The 16,021-nt window shown below is 33.9% G+C and overlaps 1 protein-coding gene across 1 annotated transcript; it reads left to right on the top strand.

The window, feature by feature from the left end:
- The first annotated feature begins 29 nt into the window (after positions 1–29).
- Positions 30–15,231, top strand: LOC113502995 (serine/threonine-protein phosphatase PP1-gamma catalytic subunit B-like). Its single transcript, XM_026884776.1, has 4 exons — positions 30–261; positions 412–543; positions 2,803–3,019; positions 15,099–15,231. Exons 1-4 carry the CDS (start codon positions 201–203, stop codon positions 15,214–15,216), a joined length of 528 nt encoding a protein of 175 aa, XP_026740577.1. The 5' UTR covers positions 30–200; the 3' UTR covers positions 15,217–15,231.
- Positions 15,232–16,021: the final 790 nt, after the last annotated feature.

A 16,021-nucleotide genomic window follows, 5' to 3' on the forward strand; every position in this document is an offset into this window, starting at 1 on the left:
GGTAAATTTAAACGGAGGCTGGGAACACAGGTGATGTGTTTTCCTTGTTTGTGTGTGTGAGTGATGTCTCCGCCATTGAATTTCATTTTAGCCGAGAATTGAAATAGGTTGTGCCTTTCACAAATCGGCAAAAATCTTTATAATCTCTCTTCCTTTGCCTATTCTATTTAGCTATATTCCGTGCACCATAATTATATCAAATGGCAGACAGAGACACAGATGAGTTAAACATCGATAACGTAATAAAAAAATTATTAAAAGGTAAATGTTGATACCGACCGCTTTAGATAAACAAAGTTACAAGTGTTACACCCTAAATTCAGTGAATTAAAATAATAGTGTTAAAATCGTGATATTGTGTGAATAAGTTGTGATTTTACGTGTTGGTGATATGTTTACGTTTATTTTCAGTTCGTGGCGAAAAGCCTGGAATGAATGTACAGTTAACAGAAATAGAGATCAAAGGGCTATGCTTGAAATCGCGAGAAATATTCTTGTCACAGCCGATTTTACTTGAATTGGAAGCGCCGCTTAAAATTTGCGGTAAGTACAGTGTCCTGTAGTGATCTCTCTCGTAATGCCACTTTCCATTGCAGCCTTACACTTTCGAAACGATGAAACTGCATATTTTTGCTTATTAAACCATTGTTGAACTCTTATTTAAGGTGAATGTCGTAATGTGAAGGTATTTCGGTAAACTCTTGAGTAAATACCCCACAACAGCTATTTTTTATATTTGAAATTGTTGCAACCGTTTTTGTAGTACTTTATTAGGATGTTATTTGTTCTTCCCTAAGTTTACGGCTGAGTTACATAGAATTTGTAATATTTTCATGACAAATTTGTTGATTTAGTAAATTATTGTTCTTATAAAAGAAGACATAAAGAAGCATGCTATGGAATTTGGCAGTTTTAAAGCAATTACATACTGTCAAAACTTGTAACAAATCTTGTCAAGCTTTCTTTGTAGTCATATATGTAGTTTCACAGATATTGTAGTTATTGCCACCAACTTTCTGTCAGTAGTGCTGTTTTGTTTGGCTTATTTGTATTTTTGTACATTATTTACTACTAAAATATGCCATATAACATGACCGCCTACATGCAAACTTGACTGTCACACCCACTGTTACATTCATTTGAACATAATTTTCTCATTTTATCAAATACTTCTTCAGTAAGTAGTAAGTTAAGCTAACTTGTAAGAAATATGTTATTGTTTATACTATCAGAGGTCCAAATAAACATGGCGGCCTATCAGTGTAGTACTTGTCTGACCTCCGACCCTTGCATCCTACATAATACAGACATTAAGACCTTATACTCATAGGTTATCTGTATCAAATGCAGAATATGTTATTTTTTGTATTATTAAAAAAAGATCTCAGCTTTTACTTGCTTACTTATGTTACCTAATATAATATTTACACAATTTAAAAAAATGAAAGTTTCTAAAACTGTGTCCTGTCTGCCATGACCTATGGCTCTGAAACATGGTCACTAGGATCAAGGCTAGTTTTTCTAGAAGTGGATCTCGATAGCCTGAATAAATTGAATGTTAGTATGTTTAAAGAGTTCATAACAACTTTTGCCTAAAAACAAGAAGTAAGCAATATTTGTAATGACCTTGTTTTTGTGTTTTCCGGTCATGTAATATATATTATGCAGTTTTTTTTTCAGTTCACTTTATACCTATCAGATGAAATATTTTAAACTCATGTTATTTTATGCTTTACTATTTGAGATATGGTGTTCAATGCACTCATTTTAATATCATTAAACATTTGGGCATACCTTACCTCTTGTAAAATATGGAAAGGAAAAAACATGAAATCACTATACTTGCTAACTTCAACATTGGCTATGGCTACGCTAAGCTTCAATATTTGAAATACCAGTAGCCTCACCATATTTTTTTTTAAAGTAGTCATAATTAGTAATACAATAGCATCATCTAGTGAATTAAAATTCCTTTACACGATAAAACAAAGAATATGTAATACACTAGGAAACATCTGTATCTTATCTTTAGTTATTAATCCATCGCCATCATATCCTTGTTTTACAAACTTTGCAGTTTTGAATGAAATTCAACAATGTGTCTTCATTAAATTTGATAAAATTTTATTTATTCATTGACAATTACTATTTTGAATCTTCTACACAATACTTCAAAACCTCTCACTTTATATAATTTGTGAAGCAATGATGTTCTCGAACACACATGTACAAATATTTAATAATTTATTGAAGAAATCAATATTGTATTCCTTTTTAGTTTTATCATTTTTGGCAAATTTTGTTTGTTTGTCAATAGTCAATAAATAAGTTATAAACTGTTGTTTACATAATTGAATTCATAATAGGCAGGTATTGTAATAAATGTTTTCACCTCAATGAAAAGTGTGACTTTGGTATACATGTAGTAGGATAGAATCACAGTAGGATAAGGCAATTGTTTCAATCAAAACTCCTCTCAACTGATAGTTTTGTTTTTTTGAGACAATCCATTATGTTTTCTGCATCTCCAGTATTATTGAAACAGTTCTAGTATATGTATATCTGACAATATTCATTGAATTTTCACCATTTGAAAGCTTTGAGATAATTATATGAGCTTAGTATTAAAACTCGTCATGTATGAAAATTACAGGTAATCAAATACCTTTCAACAATTCTTGCACACATTACCAGGATGATAAGATCAATGGATGATGTTTAAAACATCATCTAAAACCAAGACAACCAATCTTATGACTAAATCTCCATGATCATAATAATAAATGCATCTTTTTGTTGTAGGTGACATCCACGGACAGTATTACGACCTGCTCAGGTTGTTTGAGTACGGAGGCTTCCCCCCTGAGTCCAATTACCTGTTCCTCGGTGACTACGTTGACCGCGGGAAGCAGTCGCTGGAGACAATATGTCTGCTCCTCGCCTATAAGATCAAATACCCAGAGAACTTCTTCCTTTTACGTGGCAACCACGAGTGCGCTAGCATTAATAGGATTTATGGGTAAGTTATTTTTTTTTCGTCATTTTACTTAACTGCATCTGAAAGATAGTGATGTTTTTTCGTGATGCCTTTGCTTTAACAGGGTTCTTTTAGGCAATGATATGTTCTACGATTTTGTGAAGAGTCGCTTTTTAATAATCACTGAAACTAAAAACCAAGTTCTGAATCTTCGTATTTACGAGAGGAATAGTTATTAAAAATATCAGCTTTATTGCGGAACAACTATGAAACAAAACAACAAGAACGTAAACTGTCGTATAAATTAATTCATTTTCACAAACGTAACTCCAAACTCTCATTAAAAATAGCTTTACTCTAATTCGAAGGGCCGGAACTAAAACTTTACTTATATAGATATAGATGGCATTTGCGTAGGCGACAGGTAACTATTGTAAGGCAGGTTTACAAAGGTCGTTCAAACGTGCTACCTGCAAATTTTTGAACAAACCGACCGTTGCGGCCAGAGGCCAACCCAAACTTGCCATCACAAAGCCCTTTAATTTGCTTTATACGCATAATGTTATGGCGTTTCTGTTAAATAAGGGTGAATATTATTTATGAGGTCACAGGGCCTATATTAATGTTGTTTATGAAACGATTTATTGGCAGCATCGAAAGCCATCATTTTATTTTCGAAAGAATTTGAAATAAAAACATAATGGCAGAATTTCCAAAACATTAAAAACAATTTAAGAAGTCGTAATCATGCATGGGGATGATTTTTCCCTACATGTTTTTTAATTTATTATAATCGTATTAATTTTCTCCAATACGTCACATCCGTAACTTGATAATTATCAAATATTAATTTAAAAAGCGGTGATGCAAAAGGACTTTGCTATGACAACGACCACCTCCGTAATCAAATAAATACTTTTATCTAATAATTCAATAATAATTATATAATCTTTAGATCATAACATTAAAACCGTGTATGTACTGAATAATCATATTACAAGTTATCTCTCAGTGAGATATAGATTTTAAGATAGTTTTACGCCTTTGTTACTAGAATTTATCAAAATAAGCAACGTCGTAAGTTACGATTGTTTTGATATATGTAGAAATTAACTTAAGATATATCGCAAAAGACAGAGCTGTAGAGTGTAGACACTGCTCAGCTGTGCGGCTGTGAAATACTGACATCTTTACTTTTTTTCAAACTCCACTAAAAAACAAAGAAGTACCAGATATTTTAAGGCGCAAAATATAATTCGTTATTAATAAGTGCACATAACCCAGTTTATTGAACTCTCACAAGATTAATGTGAATATTTAATACATAAAAAATATTTAAGATATAAATTATCTTACTAACAGCTGTCTAGCTGTAACATAAATTCGCGTTCAAAAGTTCTTAAGATTCTGATATGAAAGTGTTCAATGAGACTAGATTTCACTATCGGCTTATCTCTTTGATTATCATAATTATTTGTTGGAAAATAGTTGATCTAGACGATGCAAGGAATATCGAGCAAGATGGCATCACATACCCTTTTTAACACGCTTCTTTGGTAGGACATCTGCTGGGCTCTTCAATGTGTTGCAACGCGGACGGATATTTCGCTCATCGTCATATAATAAGCATTTCCTCAGTCTTCCGCTATAGTTTTTCTATCACTACTAGATTGGAATTGTATGACAGTTTGTCTGAAGCTCATGCCAAAATTCTATCTTATACCACAGACGGGGTATTAGACACAGTTTCAGATTACATACTATTGCTAGGTAATAAAACTGTATGATTGGTCAATTGGCATACTTCCAGTTTTCATAGAGCCTATCGTCATAAAAGTTTGTGGGTTATTAGAGCTTTTAGTAACCAATCACATCCTTTGGCGTTATATGTCAAAAGGTCGTTAAAAAGCGGATACACATAAATATTTGTATAAAAAGATCTATTAAATATCCGGGAATTCTATTCTTATTCATAACTAGCTGTGCTCGCGACTTCCTCCGCGTGGATTTCGAAACGATATGATGCTGAACGCTAAATGTTAAGCAGAGCTTACCGCAATATAAAATTGAAAACTAGATTAGCGTGCACAAACGCGCGGGGAAGCAGACAAATTTCGTGGTTTTAGGTTCTATTGCGTTGATAAAGGTCTCCTAAAGTATTTTCATACATACGTTACATTTTTATATACGAATACGAATGGCTGTTGTCAGTTGTTTTCCTGTAACTGCTTTGTACGGTACAGTTTTCTACGACAGCTTATCTAAAGATCAAGAGAACCACCATGTCGGAGCCGTAACGGCTTTAATTAGGCGCACAACTGTCCTACATGCGATGGGATTAAGTCAGTAAAGATTTAAGACCACTCGTGTTTTAATTAACTAAAGCATAAAATTAATGTACACTGTGTAATTACTCCCGTGGCTGTCTTTGCGCCTTTTGTACTTAGGGCATAGAGTTATATGTATTAACGGTGTTACTACGTTAGAATATTTATTTATTTATTTTGAATCTCAATTCGAAAAACATAGGAAAGTCCTTAATTCGTAAATACAAAATATAAGGTTCCTAAATTTAGGACAGTGTAATAAGCTCAGTATAAGTGGGTATTTGCAGGACTGACCAAAGTACCCAATTTCTGGTTCATACCATACTTAGTAAAAGTTTTTTCATAATATGTAAATTCTCCCTATATCCACCGGGATTACTCGTAACGGAATTTCCCAAATTGCAGCAACCGTAGTCCCCAGATACTATCGTATTTCATTTAAGATTAGACGTCTTAAAAGCTTGCTTGTGTTACAAGTTACCATGTAATCCTTTCAATGTACCCAAATTCCTTCTTGCGTGGCTGCAAACCCTTGGGAAACGACTAAAACGTACAGAATGTATGTACAAAATGTTATTCGCAACTGGAATACCGGAATTCTCTCTCAAACAATTGCATCTGCGTGAATTTCGTAACGTAACGAAAATGCTCGTGTCGTCATGTTTACATAACAAGATTGAATCACCAAAAAACAGTATCAGCGAAACATTATATTAGGAGAAAAACTGGTTTATAACATTCATTACCAATTAAATATTCTTGTTTAAACTGTAAATTATAAATTATATTGTAAAAATATGTATTTATGCTTTTACTTTTACATTTATTTTGAATTTCCGATCGTTGAATTCCGAATATAGACTAGGCCTATTATACTTTACCGGAACCGTTTCCTAACGTCGAATTTCATGAGATTTACATTGATTGCCTCAAAAAGGTTTGATTTAATATTCCATTTTAGGTACTGACTTAACTAATCTCTGTATTGACGAAGTGCTTTATTTTCTTAAATACTTGAATATGAATCATGATGAAAAAATTTTGGTAAACCTACCCCTGGTTTAAAATGTTTCTAATCAAGTAAAAATACGACTATGAATGGTTGATCACACAACTTTCGAACACAGCTCTTCTTAATCTGGACATATGAAAAACAATTTGTTATGTTGATGCGTTTGAGATTGGTATTATCAAGTTTAAACCATAAAACCACTCAAGATGTTGACTCAAGACGGTCCCGTATTTGCAGTATGGCTCCTTAAGGCTAATAAATTCAGTACCAGATCGTATCTGCACTGGTAAACCGGTTGATGGATCCAGTAACTCGTTTAGACCTCCCTTCGATATTCATAAGATTGTTTGATTCAAATCGAGATTCACTGCCACCCGGCCATTATATCTTGTGTTTTTCGAATGTATTTAAGATGCTTGTTTACGAGAAAAGTACTTGTTGTTTGGTTAATTGGTGCAAAATTTTAGATAATGTGTTACACTGTCTGCGGTTTTATCTATAGGTACCCGAAAAATATCTTGAAGATATGTAGCCATTGATGAAACCTCGCAGTAAATATAAGTTTAGGTGGTTTTCATAACAAGGTATTTTGAAAAAGTTATAGCACAATATGGCTTGTAAAATACTACTATCGTCTGAATAAAACAAGATTCAATTCATAAAAACAATTGCATTCGTATTTGTCGATCCGTGGCATAATTTGCGCTTTATGAGTGAAAGTGTGTGGCGGAGAAATGGATTATTGCTCTTCTAGATTTCCTAACGAGCTGTCTCCATACTCAGCCGGTGCTTTCAAACGTCTTATCCGTAATTGAGATCTGATAGATGGTTGCAATCATGATTACAATAATAATACCAGTTTTTACAGCAAAATTAAATTACTTTGACGCTAAAATGTGAGATTCATGTGACTTTTATTGAAGAAAATATAATTAATATCACTCATTAATTGTTCCGCTTGACATAATTGATTACTTTGTACGTTGATATCGTTTGTAAGTAAATTAAATTAGCCTAATTGGCGGTCCTTGAAGTCTCTAGTGCTACACTGACTTAATAGTATTGTTCCCGCTCAAAGCGTAATTTCTGTTAAAGAATCGGTGTTTAATATATTCGGTACCGAATTTCTCCCTTAATATTATAAGGCCTGACCCCGTTGCTCCCTCGAGGAGACAAAGAAATGCGCGCATATGTCTGCGTGTCATGGGAAGTGAACACGCGTCCGCCATGCACGGCTGACTGCCAAACAAAACCATGCTTCCTACTGTTTGTACTGCGTATGCTAACATGTCTTGAAAGGGCTGGTTTTGTACTTGAATGTTTTAAATCTTGTGGTAAAGTTCACTACAAAGATTTGTCTTTATTTGAAACCTATTTCTCCTAAAAGTGGTATATTTCTTGTTACTAATGCCATTTTATACTAAACAGCAACATGATTGTATTGTAACCACAAAGAATAACCCTTTTTCCTTGCCTATGGTGTCGTAATTCTGGACAAAGTATTTTAAATAATAAATTTAAATGGTGACATCATACAACATGTATTTATCCCGATGAAACCCTTTTATGAAATTCAACGCGGCGGGTTTTAAACCCTCCTTATAAAACACTTTACAAACACAACACGATGAGTATACCGATCGAGTGACGTCACTCCCGTACGACTCGTTTCTTTGTTTATAAAGGGAAATACAAAATGAAGTCGGTTTGTTCCCAGAGTCCTCGTATATCGTTGCGTTTACTTAAACAAATCCTACACATTTATTCTGTGCGGATCTCTAGCATCCTATAGGTTTTTATAAGCACAGTTTGCATTGAAACTTAAGGTTACTATAACAAATATATTTTGGTTCCGCTGTTTATCTTTTGAAAGTAGATAAAAATTATTCAAAACGTACCTACATACCAACATAGAATGACGTAGACTTTAATGAGGGTATTTTTCAGAATCTTGACGATTTTATCGTTAGATTTATTCTACGGAAGAGTTGACGATTTCAATATATAATTACAACAATCTACTTGAATTAATACGAATAAATACTATCCGTTGTTATCTAAACCAGGAGACTTATAAGAAGTTATATCATTAGTGGCAACGTTTTGAATACATCTAGTACTTTCATTTCATCTTCTATAATATTTTATAAAGATACATTCTGATACGCTTGAACTCTCTAGACAGGTCACATATTTTAAGCCTTTTTACTCAGGTCCATTGAACTTGGTTTTTGCAGACGCCTACTCGAAAACAGTACGGTATTTGCTGAGCTTGTTGTTGTTATTCCACGATACGGTTCTACAAAGAGGATTACAGACTACCCGAAGTAAAGGCTTTTCTCAATTCACAGACTTCATATATATCATTGTAAGAGATTTTCTAAGAACCGTGATGTTTTTAATGAACTGCACGTAAATGTCCCCCGACTGGGCAAAGACTTGGCAATGATTGAATATGAATCATCAATCTCACTCAGTACTACTTTGCGATTTTAGAATCTCATGTTTGGAATCTCGGTAACCCCACATTCCCCACAAAGTATTCCATCAGCGATAGTATTAATTTCTTCTACAGCAAAAAAAGGTAATAAAAATGCTTTATTAACCTTACTTATTTCTTGCAATCAGTATTGTCTAATCGTACACGCATAACCACTTAATATTTATTCATAAACAGATAGTCAAGTAACTACCTGACTCATTTACCTTTAAGATAAGATAAATATCACTGAACTTGAACTGAAATATCCAATAAATGTAACTGTATTTACTTTACGTATGGAATCCTTCTGCCAATGCGCGTGACTATGAGTCATTTATTTTGGAAATAATTTTACTAATAGATGACGCTTACTGTGAAGGTACGTAGTCTTTAAAACATTACTCATTGTACAATCTGCTTTTGGTACTGTTAGAAAATAAAGGGGTGATTCTAGCAATAAAACACATAAGTTATATGAACAATCGCAGGAAATATAATACTAAAAATGCGTGTTTCGTGACCAGACCGAATACCCTAAAGACTTGAGACTGGACTTACACATGCGGAAAACCACATGAGTCACACCCTGATTCAGCGCCGTGCAAGGTCGATAGCCAGGCAGGATTAAGGTTCGAACAAACCACTCACATATTAATAACAAACATTCAAGGAAAGACGGATAAAAACATTATCCAAATTAATTAATTAATTGACCCTGATTTTATCGATTTCATTCTTTTCGCCGTCAAGCCGTTATTGTTCCGCATTTGGGCTATTGCTGAAGAGTTAATGTAAGACGAAGAAAATACTTAAACAGTTTATAAGTAGCTAGGACAATTAGAATGTAATATTTTCATTATTAAATATCCAGTTGATACATTTATTGTTACTCATCCTTCAAAAAATATAATCTTCAAAAACGGAAATTCCATTCGTCTTGACTGATTCAATACCAGTCAATAAATTCGCTATAATAACTCTAGATATGCTTTGATTGATGTCTTCGTATTTACTAGATTCTAGAAATTCAAAAACCCCAGAGGTGTAACCTATTTGCAAGGATCAGTGCGACAGCATCAATTTGTTGTTATCACTATCCATATTGAAATTTTGCTTTACTTTCTGCTTCGTTCCGATCGAAGTGAATCCAAAACGAAACTCGTACTCATTGTAACCAATATAAAACAATAAATAAATCATTATGTATGTACGTATTTTTAGTATAGTGTTTCAGATAAGACTACACAAGATAATTTTACATTGATTGATATCTTTGGTAATGACAGGCTCTCTGTTTACTTTCTTTTCTCTGAGCTCAATCGTAAATATTATTCTTAATTTTTTAATGAAGCATCGTATTCCCGCTTGTAATTAGTTTAGCTAAGTAGATTAAAATATCCGAATAATTACTTTTTCACAAAAAGTTACCATACACCCATCAGAAAAAGTTTTTTTCGATAGAACTGTTATCCTTAACGGTTAGTGTGCGTTGGTGTGAGTGGAGGCTTTGCTTCGCCATACATTTCCGCAGGTGTTTGCCATATCTAATACAAAACAAGTTTTTATTACAAAATTGTTGTCCACCACCTTGCGTCGCGTGTATTCGAGTGCAAAAGTTATTTTATCAGCTACTTATAAAATGATCGATTGTTTTGCTCTGCCATTGACTGATATCTCATCTTCTTAGCACGCCTACGCCGTACAGTAGCTAACGTCTTGTAAATATTTTTAAAGTTACTTGTAATTTTATTTGTAGGTAATATAAATCTAAGATATTGTTAGATAAACATCAATATAGCGCTTATTTTTGTTTTGTTACGCGTTTGATGACTAACTGGCCCGGCTACTGCAATGCCGACAATTTACTCGGTTGACAATTCCACTTTTACCGATCACGATTGTGATTTATTGTCAAGACCAACAACTAATCATAGCTCTTGGAATGGAGTTTTGTAATTAACTAATTAACTATTTGTTTTTGTGTTATCTGCTTTTCATATACCAGCGGTTACCTCTTTTATATAAATCATGACTCCCCCGCTAAGCAATTGAAGCCTTCTATCGGTGTTTCGCAAACAAATATTTTCGCTAGGGCACCCGGTCTAACAAACTTTCGTTGATAACACACACGTTTGTCCTGCGCGAGAATTGAACTCATGACACGTCGCGCTCTTTGGTTTTGGCGTGTTGACGTCATCCAGTCGGCTTTTTGTGCAGTCATTATAAAAGATACATGTCTAATTGCTCTAAGGAACGTAATAATATGACAGTATTATTTTAAAAGCAAAGAGACGAGTAATAATAACACGTGCGTTTCCAATAACTAACAATAGCGGCTTATTACTTCAACGCTCGCTTATTGCTGATCCATGTATCGAAGTCAAATTATTGTATTGAGAAACGATAAGTCTTACAAATACGAATATATTTTTGGAAATAACGTCTTTAATTAATTTTCGTAAATTAAAATAATTATTAAAACTTGACGTATCCCCGGGAAATGTCAAAACAAACTTGGGTCAAGGTTTTAAGCGGTTTAACATTTTTGTGCAACTTTTAAGCTTAAGTAATAAGCCTTTTCGTAAAGTACCATTTAGAAACAATCCATTAGAATTTCAAAGAGGGATCAAAATTAAAGTTCCAGAAGTAATTGACGAAACACGCATTTAAAATAAAACTTAACTCGTTGATTAACATGAAATTAACACTTGTGTTGCACAACCTTTTAAATTCCCTTCATATTCATTTACTAAAGCTTTTAAACGATTCGGGAAACATCAATTTTTAATCGGGTCTGTGTTTCCGGTCAATCGGACCGATATTCATTGAATCTGCCAAAAGGGGTTGACTAATGGCACGCCCGATACAAATGGACGGCACGTTCATCACATCAGCGTATACATGACGGAACTTCGAATTTATTGCGAAAATGTTTTCATATATTTTAGTAAATAATAAATGGACCGGAATGATAAAACATGCTCCGATTCACTTAGATTTTCTATTCTTATAAATACAACGCCATTTTGCTTCTATATTTTTCTTGTATTTCGAAATTACGCGATCGCTTCCTGATAACTGCCGGATGTTTGAGTCAATTGATAACGACTTCTTATCTCATATATGGATGTCTTATTCAGCTTCTGATAATATGAGTTCACTTGTCAAGTAAATTCCCACTTCATTGTGCAATTTTAAAGTCATGTAGATACTTCCGATATACATGTATGATATTATAATATTTGTAAGTTAATTATTGTCCTTTTCGAGAGATGCAAAAGGTCACTACGCAAGCTGGGATCTTTAGTAGGTGTGTACATGTATGGGAGCCTGAATAATTGTGGCAGGTGTATGAACTCACAACATTAAATAGTAGTAGGTAACTAGTCGGTTAACCACAAAGCAGCCCCTGCAGACAATAATCAACTTTAACTGCATAAACAACGACTTTGTAAACGTATAGAGTGTGATCGAAGCTATAATAAATGATATTAAGTCGACGATAGCAATTTGCTAGTCTAGCCGTGCAGTACAACGAAGCCCTATATTGGCTACGATCATTTACACTACACACACACTTAATACTTATAAACGCACATACATGCAAATATGTATGTATCCCTTTGCAAACTGACTTGCGCGTGTTGTAGTGTAGACAATTAACTCTGTCAGCCCGGCTGTGCCTTTTATTGCTTCATTGCTATATTGTCAATAGAACAATAATAATACCAAGCAACCACGGAAGTAACAACTATTTGCAGATTTAGTATGCAGAACCTAAATTCATCAATTTAATTACAAAGCAATAACGAATTCACTAACAACAATAAACAATAATCACTATTTTCTGTACGTCGGTATATAAATACTTGTCAATGACTCATAATGCTCTGCATTGGCCGTTCAATTGTTTGAGCATGCCAATAATATCGAGATAAATCAAATCTTGAAAAAGTTATATTATGTCTATGTATGTATGGGAAATAGACTTTACTTAAAACCTTCTCCGATTCCTTATAATTTTGTTTTTCACGTATACTGAGTGTCGAGCTGTGTTCTTTAAATTGTGTCTGGAGTAGGTACATCCGTGTATCAGTCAGTCACAGATTTATTATTGACTGGAAAGCCTGAAGTTAAACCATTGGATTCAAGTCTATTCATTTTAATTTACCACTTCTTAACTTACGTAACTTGGATCAAAGCCATAAAATCACGTTAAACCCAATATGCATGTACACAAACGTTTACGGGATTAATTGAGACGCGGCAACGTGAACAGATCCGTAACATGTTGATGCCATCGCTCAAAGTCACGTTTGGCGATAAATGTCGGCTCGAAATATACTCTTATGGCTAACACAACCTATAAACTGTGTTTACGGCAAGGTTTCTGGTTTCAATTGGGTTTCCTGTCGCCAGGTATTTAAAATACTAAAACGACCTGCTCAAAGTATAGGTTTTGTTTGTCAATCATTACTTCATTGTACAAGTTTGATATTTTTTTAGTTTTAATACCTTTCTGTATGCCTGTAGATATATAAAATAGTGCAGCACTCTGAGTATTGATTTATTCTCAATTATTATTTTTCTGATGCAAACATTCAGTTCGTGATAATGATAAACCTGAGCATGTTCAAAACAATAATAATGATTCTCACAAGTCGTTATATGATCATCTTATTGTAATTGAACAGGAAAATCTTTTACCTAACCAAAAAGCCTTGACGGCACGTTTCTCTAAACGTTTTAGCTCGTTAATGGATTTTCCTTACCCATTTAACGTACCTTTTTTGTTTAATATTACTTATCTACAAGTGTATTGTTACCTGCATAACAACATAAATAACGTTTAATAAATTAAACTGTCCTGTCATCCAACCCACGTGTTTGTCTATCCGCAGTCCAATCGCAATAAATGGCTTTTAAAAGATTGGATTCGAAACTGTTGATATTTGTGATTGCACCACAGAAAGTATCTTACCTACTAAACGAATTTTAGGAAAATTGGCGACTCGTGCGAAATACTGAACCAACTTTTATATTGACGAAAAAGTCAATAAAGTTAAAGTTTATAACAATAACGCGTTGCGGAGCTTTAATGACTAGTCAATGTTACAAACTTAGGCAATTCAGTTGACATAATAGATTCTTCCCAAAACATTTTTTTTCTCTTTTTTTCGCTTACCATGTTGAAAGCCGTATTCTAGAGCAGGTGTCAAGAGGATAGTACATACAAATAACATAATAGCACCACTCAGCTAAGTTATCTCCAGTCAGACTCAGCTTCTTGTATGCTTTGTGCGAGTATTGTGACGTATACAGGTAACTTCGTCCCAGAATGACGTTTGAGACTGGAATTCTGCCAACATGTGTCGAGTGTCATACCCACTCATAATGTATTAACATAATCATTATATAAATATGTTGATGGATTACGCGATAGGGCGATAGAAAGTCAGTGTCATGGCACACACGCCCCAGTGGGTGGCATTACGTAATTTATCCGTGATAACAACCGTATATTACTAATTTATAATGTTATTCCGCCAATATATATGTAAAATACGTTTGTGATTCTCATTTGAATAGCATTTCGGTAGACAGACCTATAATTTCACAGCCGGTAAGAACGCTTAACAAGGTGACATTCTTAAATGTCTATTTTTCTCTACATGTTCCACTTGAAAATGCAACATGACACTACACAACTTTGTTCCTAGTGTCGTCATGAAATATGGATGTTAGTGTATACATTAATATAATTTAAAAAATACAAGGAACATCATAAGGAAAATAGTCCGAAGAATTTGGTATACTCTTGAATTGAATAGACACGTGATTCGATTCTCTACTGCTTCAAAATGAATAAATAAGGAAAACAATATTTTGCACCGACCTGATCGTTGTTACGTTTATACAGAGCATACTTATAGAATATACGCACATAACACTATAATTAACGAACTACTTACACTTTCAATAAGTACATAGTGTCAATAACCTCTTCAGAAACGATCTAACAGGAAAATGCGCTTAGTCATATTGGAGCTAATCTGTTCTACACGTATTTACTGCGTCCGAAACCAATGACTTGTAAAATATTATATTAAACATTAATTCGGATTGTAATATGTATCCAGAGGTACTACCACCTTGTTTTAAAGTATATTATTGACAGCATTCTATGGCTTAGAGCGACGTTCCCCTTCCACAACTGCAATAACATCACTTCAAGTGTCAGTGGTAGGCCCTCAGTTAATAGAATACGTATTAATGAGTATATTTTCTTTTGTCATACAGATTCTACGACGAATGCAAAAGGAGGTATAACATCAAGTTATGGAAAACATTCACAGACTGCTTCAACTGTTTGCCAGTTGCCGCGATAGGTAAGTCTACATATATTATAGTTCTGTAATAACTATGTAGGTACATAATTTATGTTATTTTATTTCGTGATCTCGTTTTAATATTATTCGGACGGCGTTATCCTTAAGAATAATTTCGTCTGACCTTTATATTGGAGAAAGTCACAACTGAAGTGTTTGTTTATGCGACATATTTTAGATCTAGATTGTTTTTGTACCCGACTGCAACGGACAAGGAAGGGTACGTTTTGAACCGTAGGCACAGTAGACATAATTTTAATCTGCTGTTGTTTTACAATACTTATCATATCAATCGTATACCTATCAATGAAGTATCTGCATAATGATCATAATTCGTGACCAAAACGAAAAGTTACAATTAAATATGTCACGACTGTTGCCTACCTCTGCATTAATAATATCTAGATATTATCTATACCGGCCACCTAGGTTGGTGAAAGCGCTTACTGTTTGTGCCAGTTAGTCCCTGTTGAATTGGACCTATTCATAATTGAATTGTGTGGCCGTAATACAATATTCCCTCTTTAATAATCTGAAGTAGTTAGGTTTTGCGATTTCAAGTTAACTGTTCAGTACTAAGAGCAATCAATTTATGGCAAAAGTACTTAAAGTTCCATCCTCAGACAGTATTTTAATACCATATGTATGAGACGTATCTCACGCAACTTTTTCTGCTCCAAGTAAGAGCAAAGAGGATGTAAAACATGTTTCGTTTCATCATTTTTATGCAAGGTTTTTTAAACCAACTTATCCGGTTACGCAAACTTTTTACTTGAAATACTCGTCGTTATTAATGCCAAAAGTAAGGAACGTGTCCTGCGGTAAGCTGAGTCA

Source organism: Trichoplusia ni, chromosome 18 (genome assembly GCF_003590095.1).
Source record: "Trichoplusia ni isolate ovarian cell line Hi5 chromosome 18, tn1, whole genome shotgun sequence".
Lineage (NCBI taxonomy): Eukaryota > Metazoa > Arthropoda > Insecta > Lepidoptera > Noctuidae > Trichoplusia > Trichoplusia ni.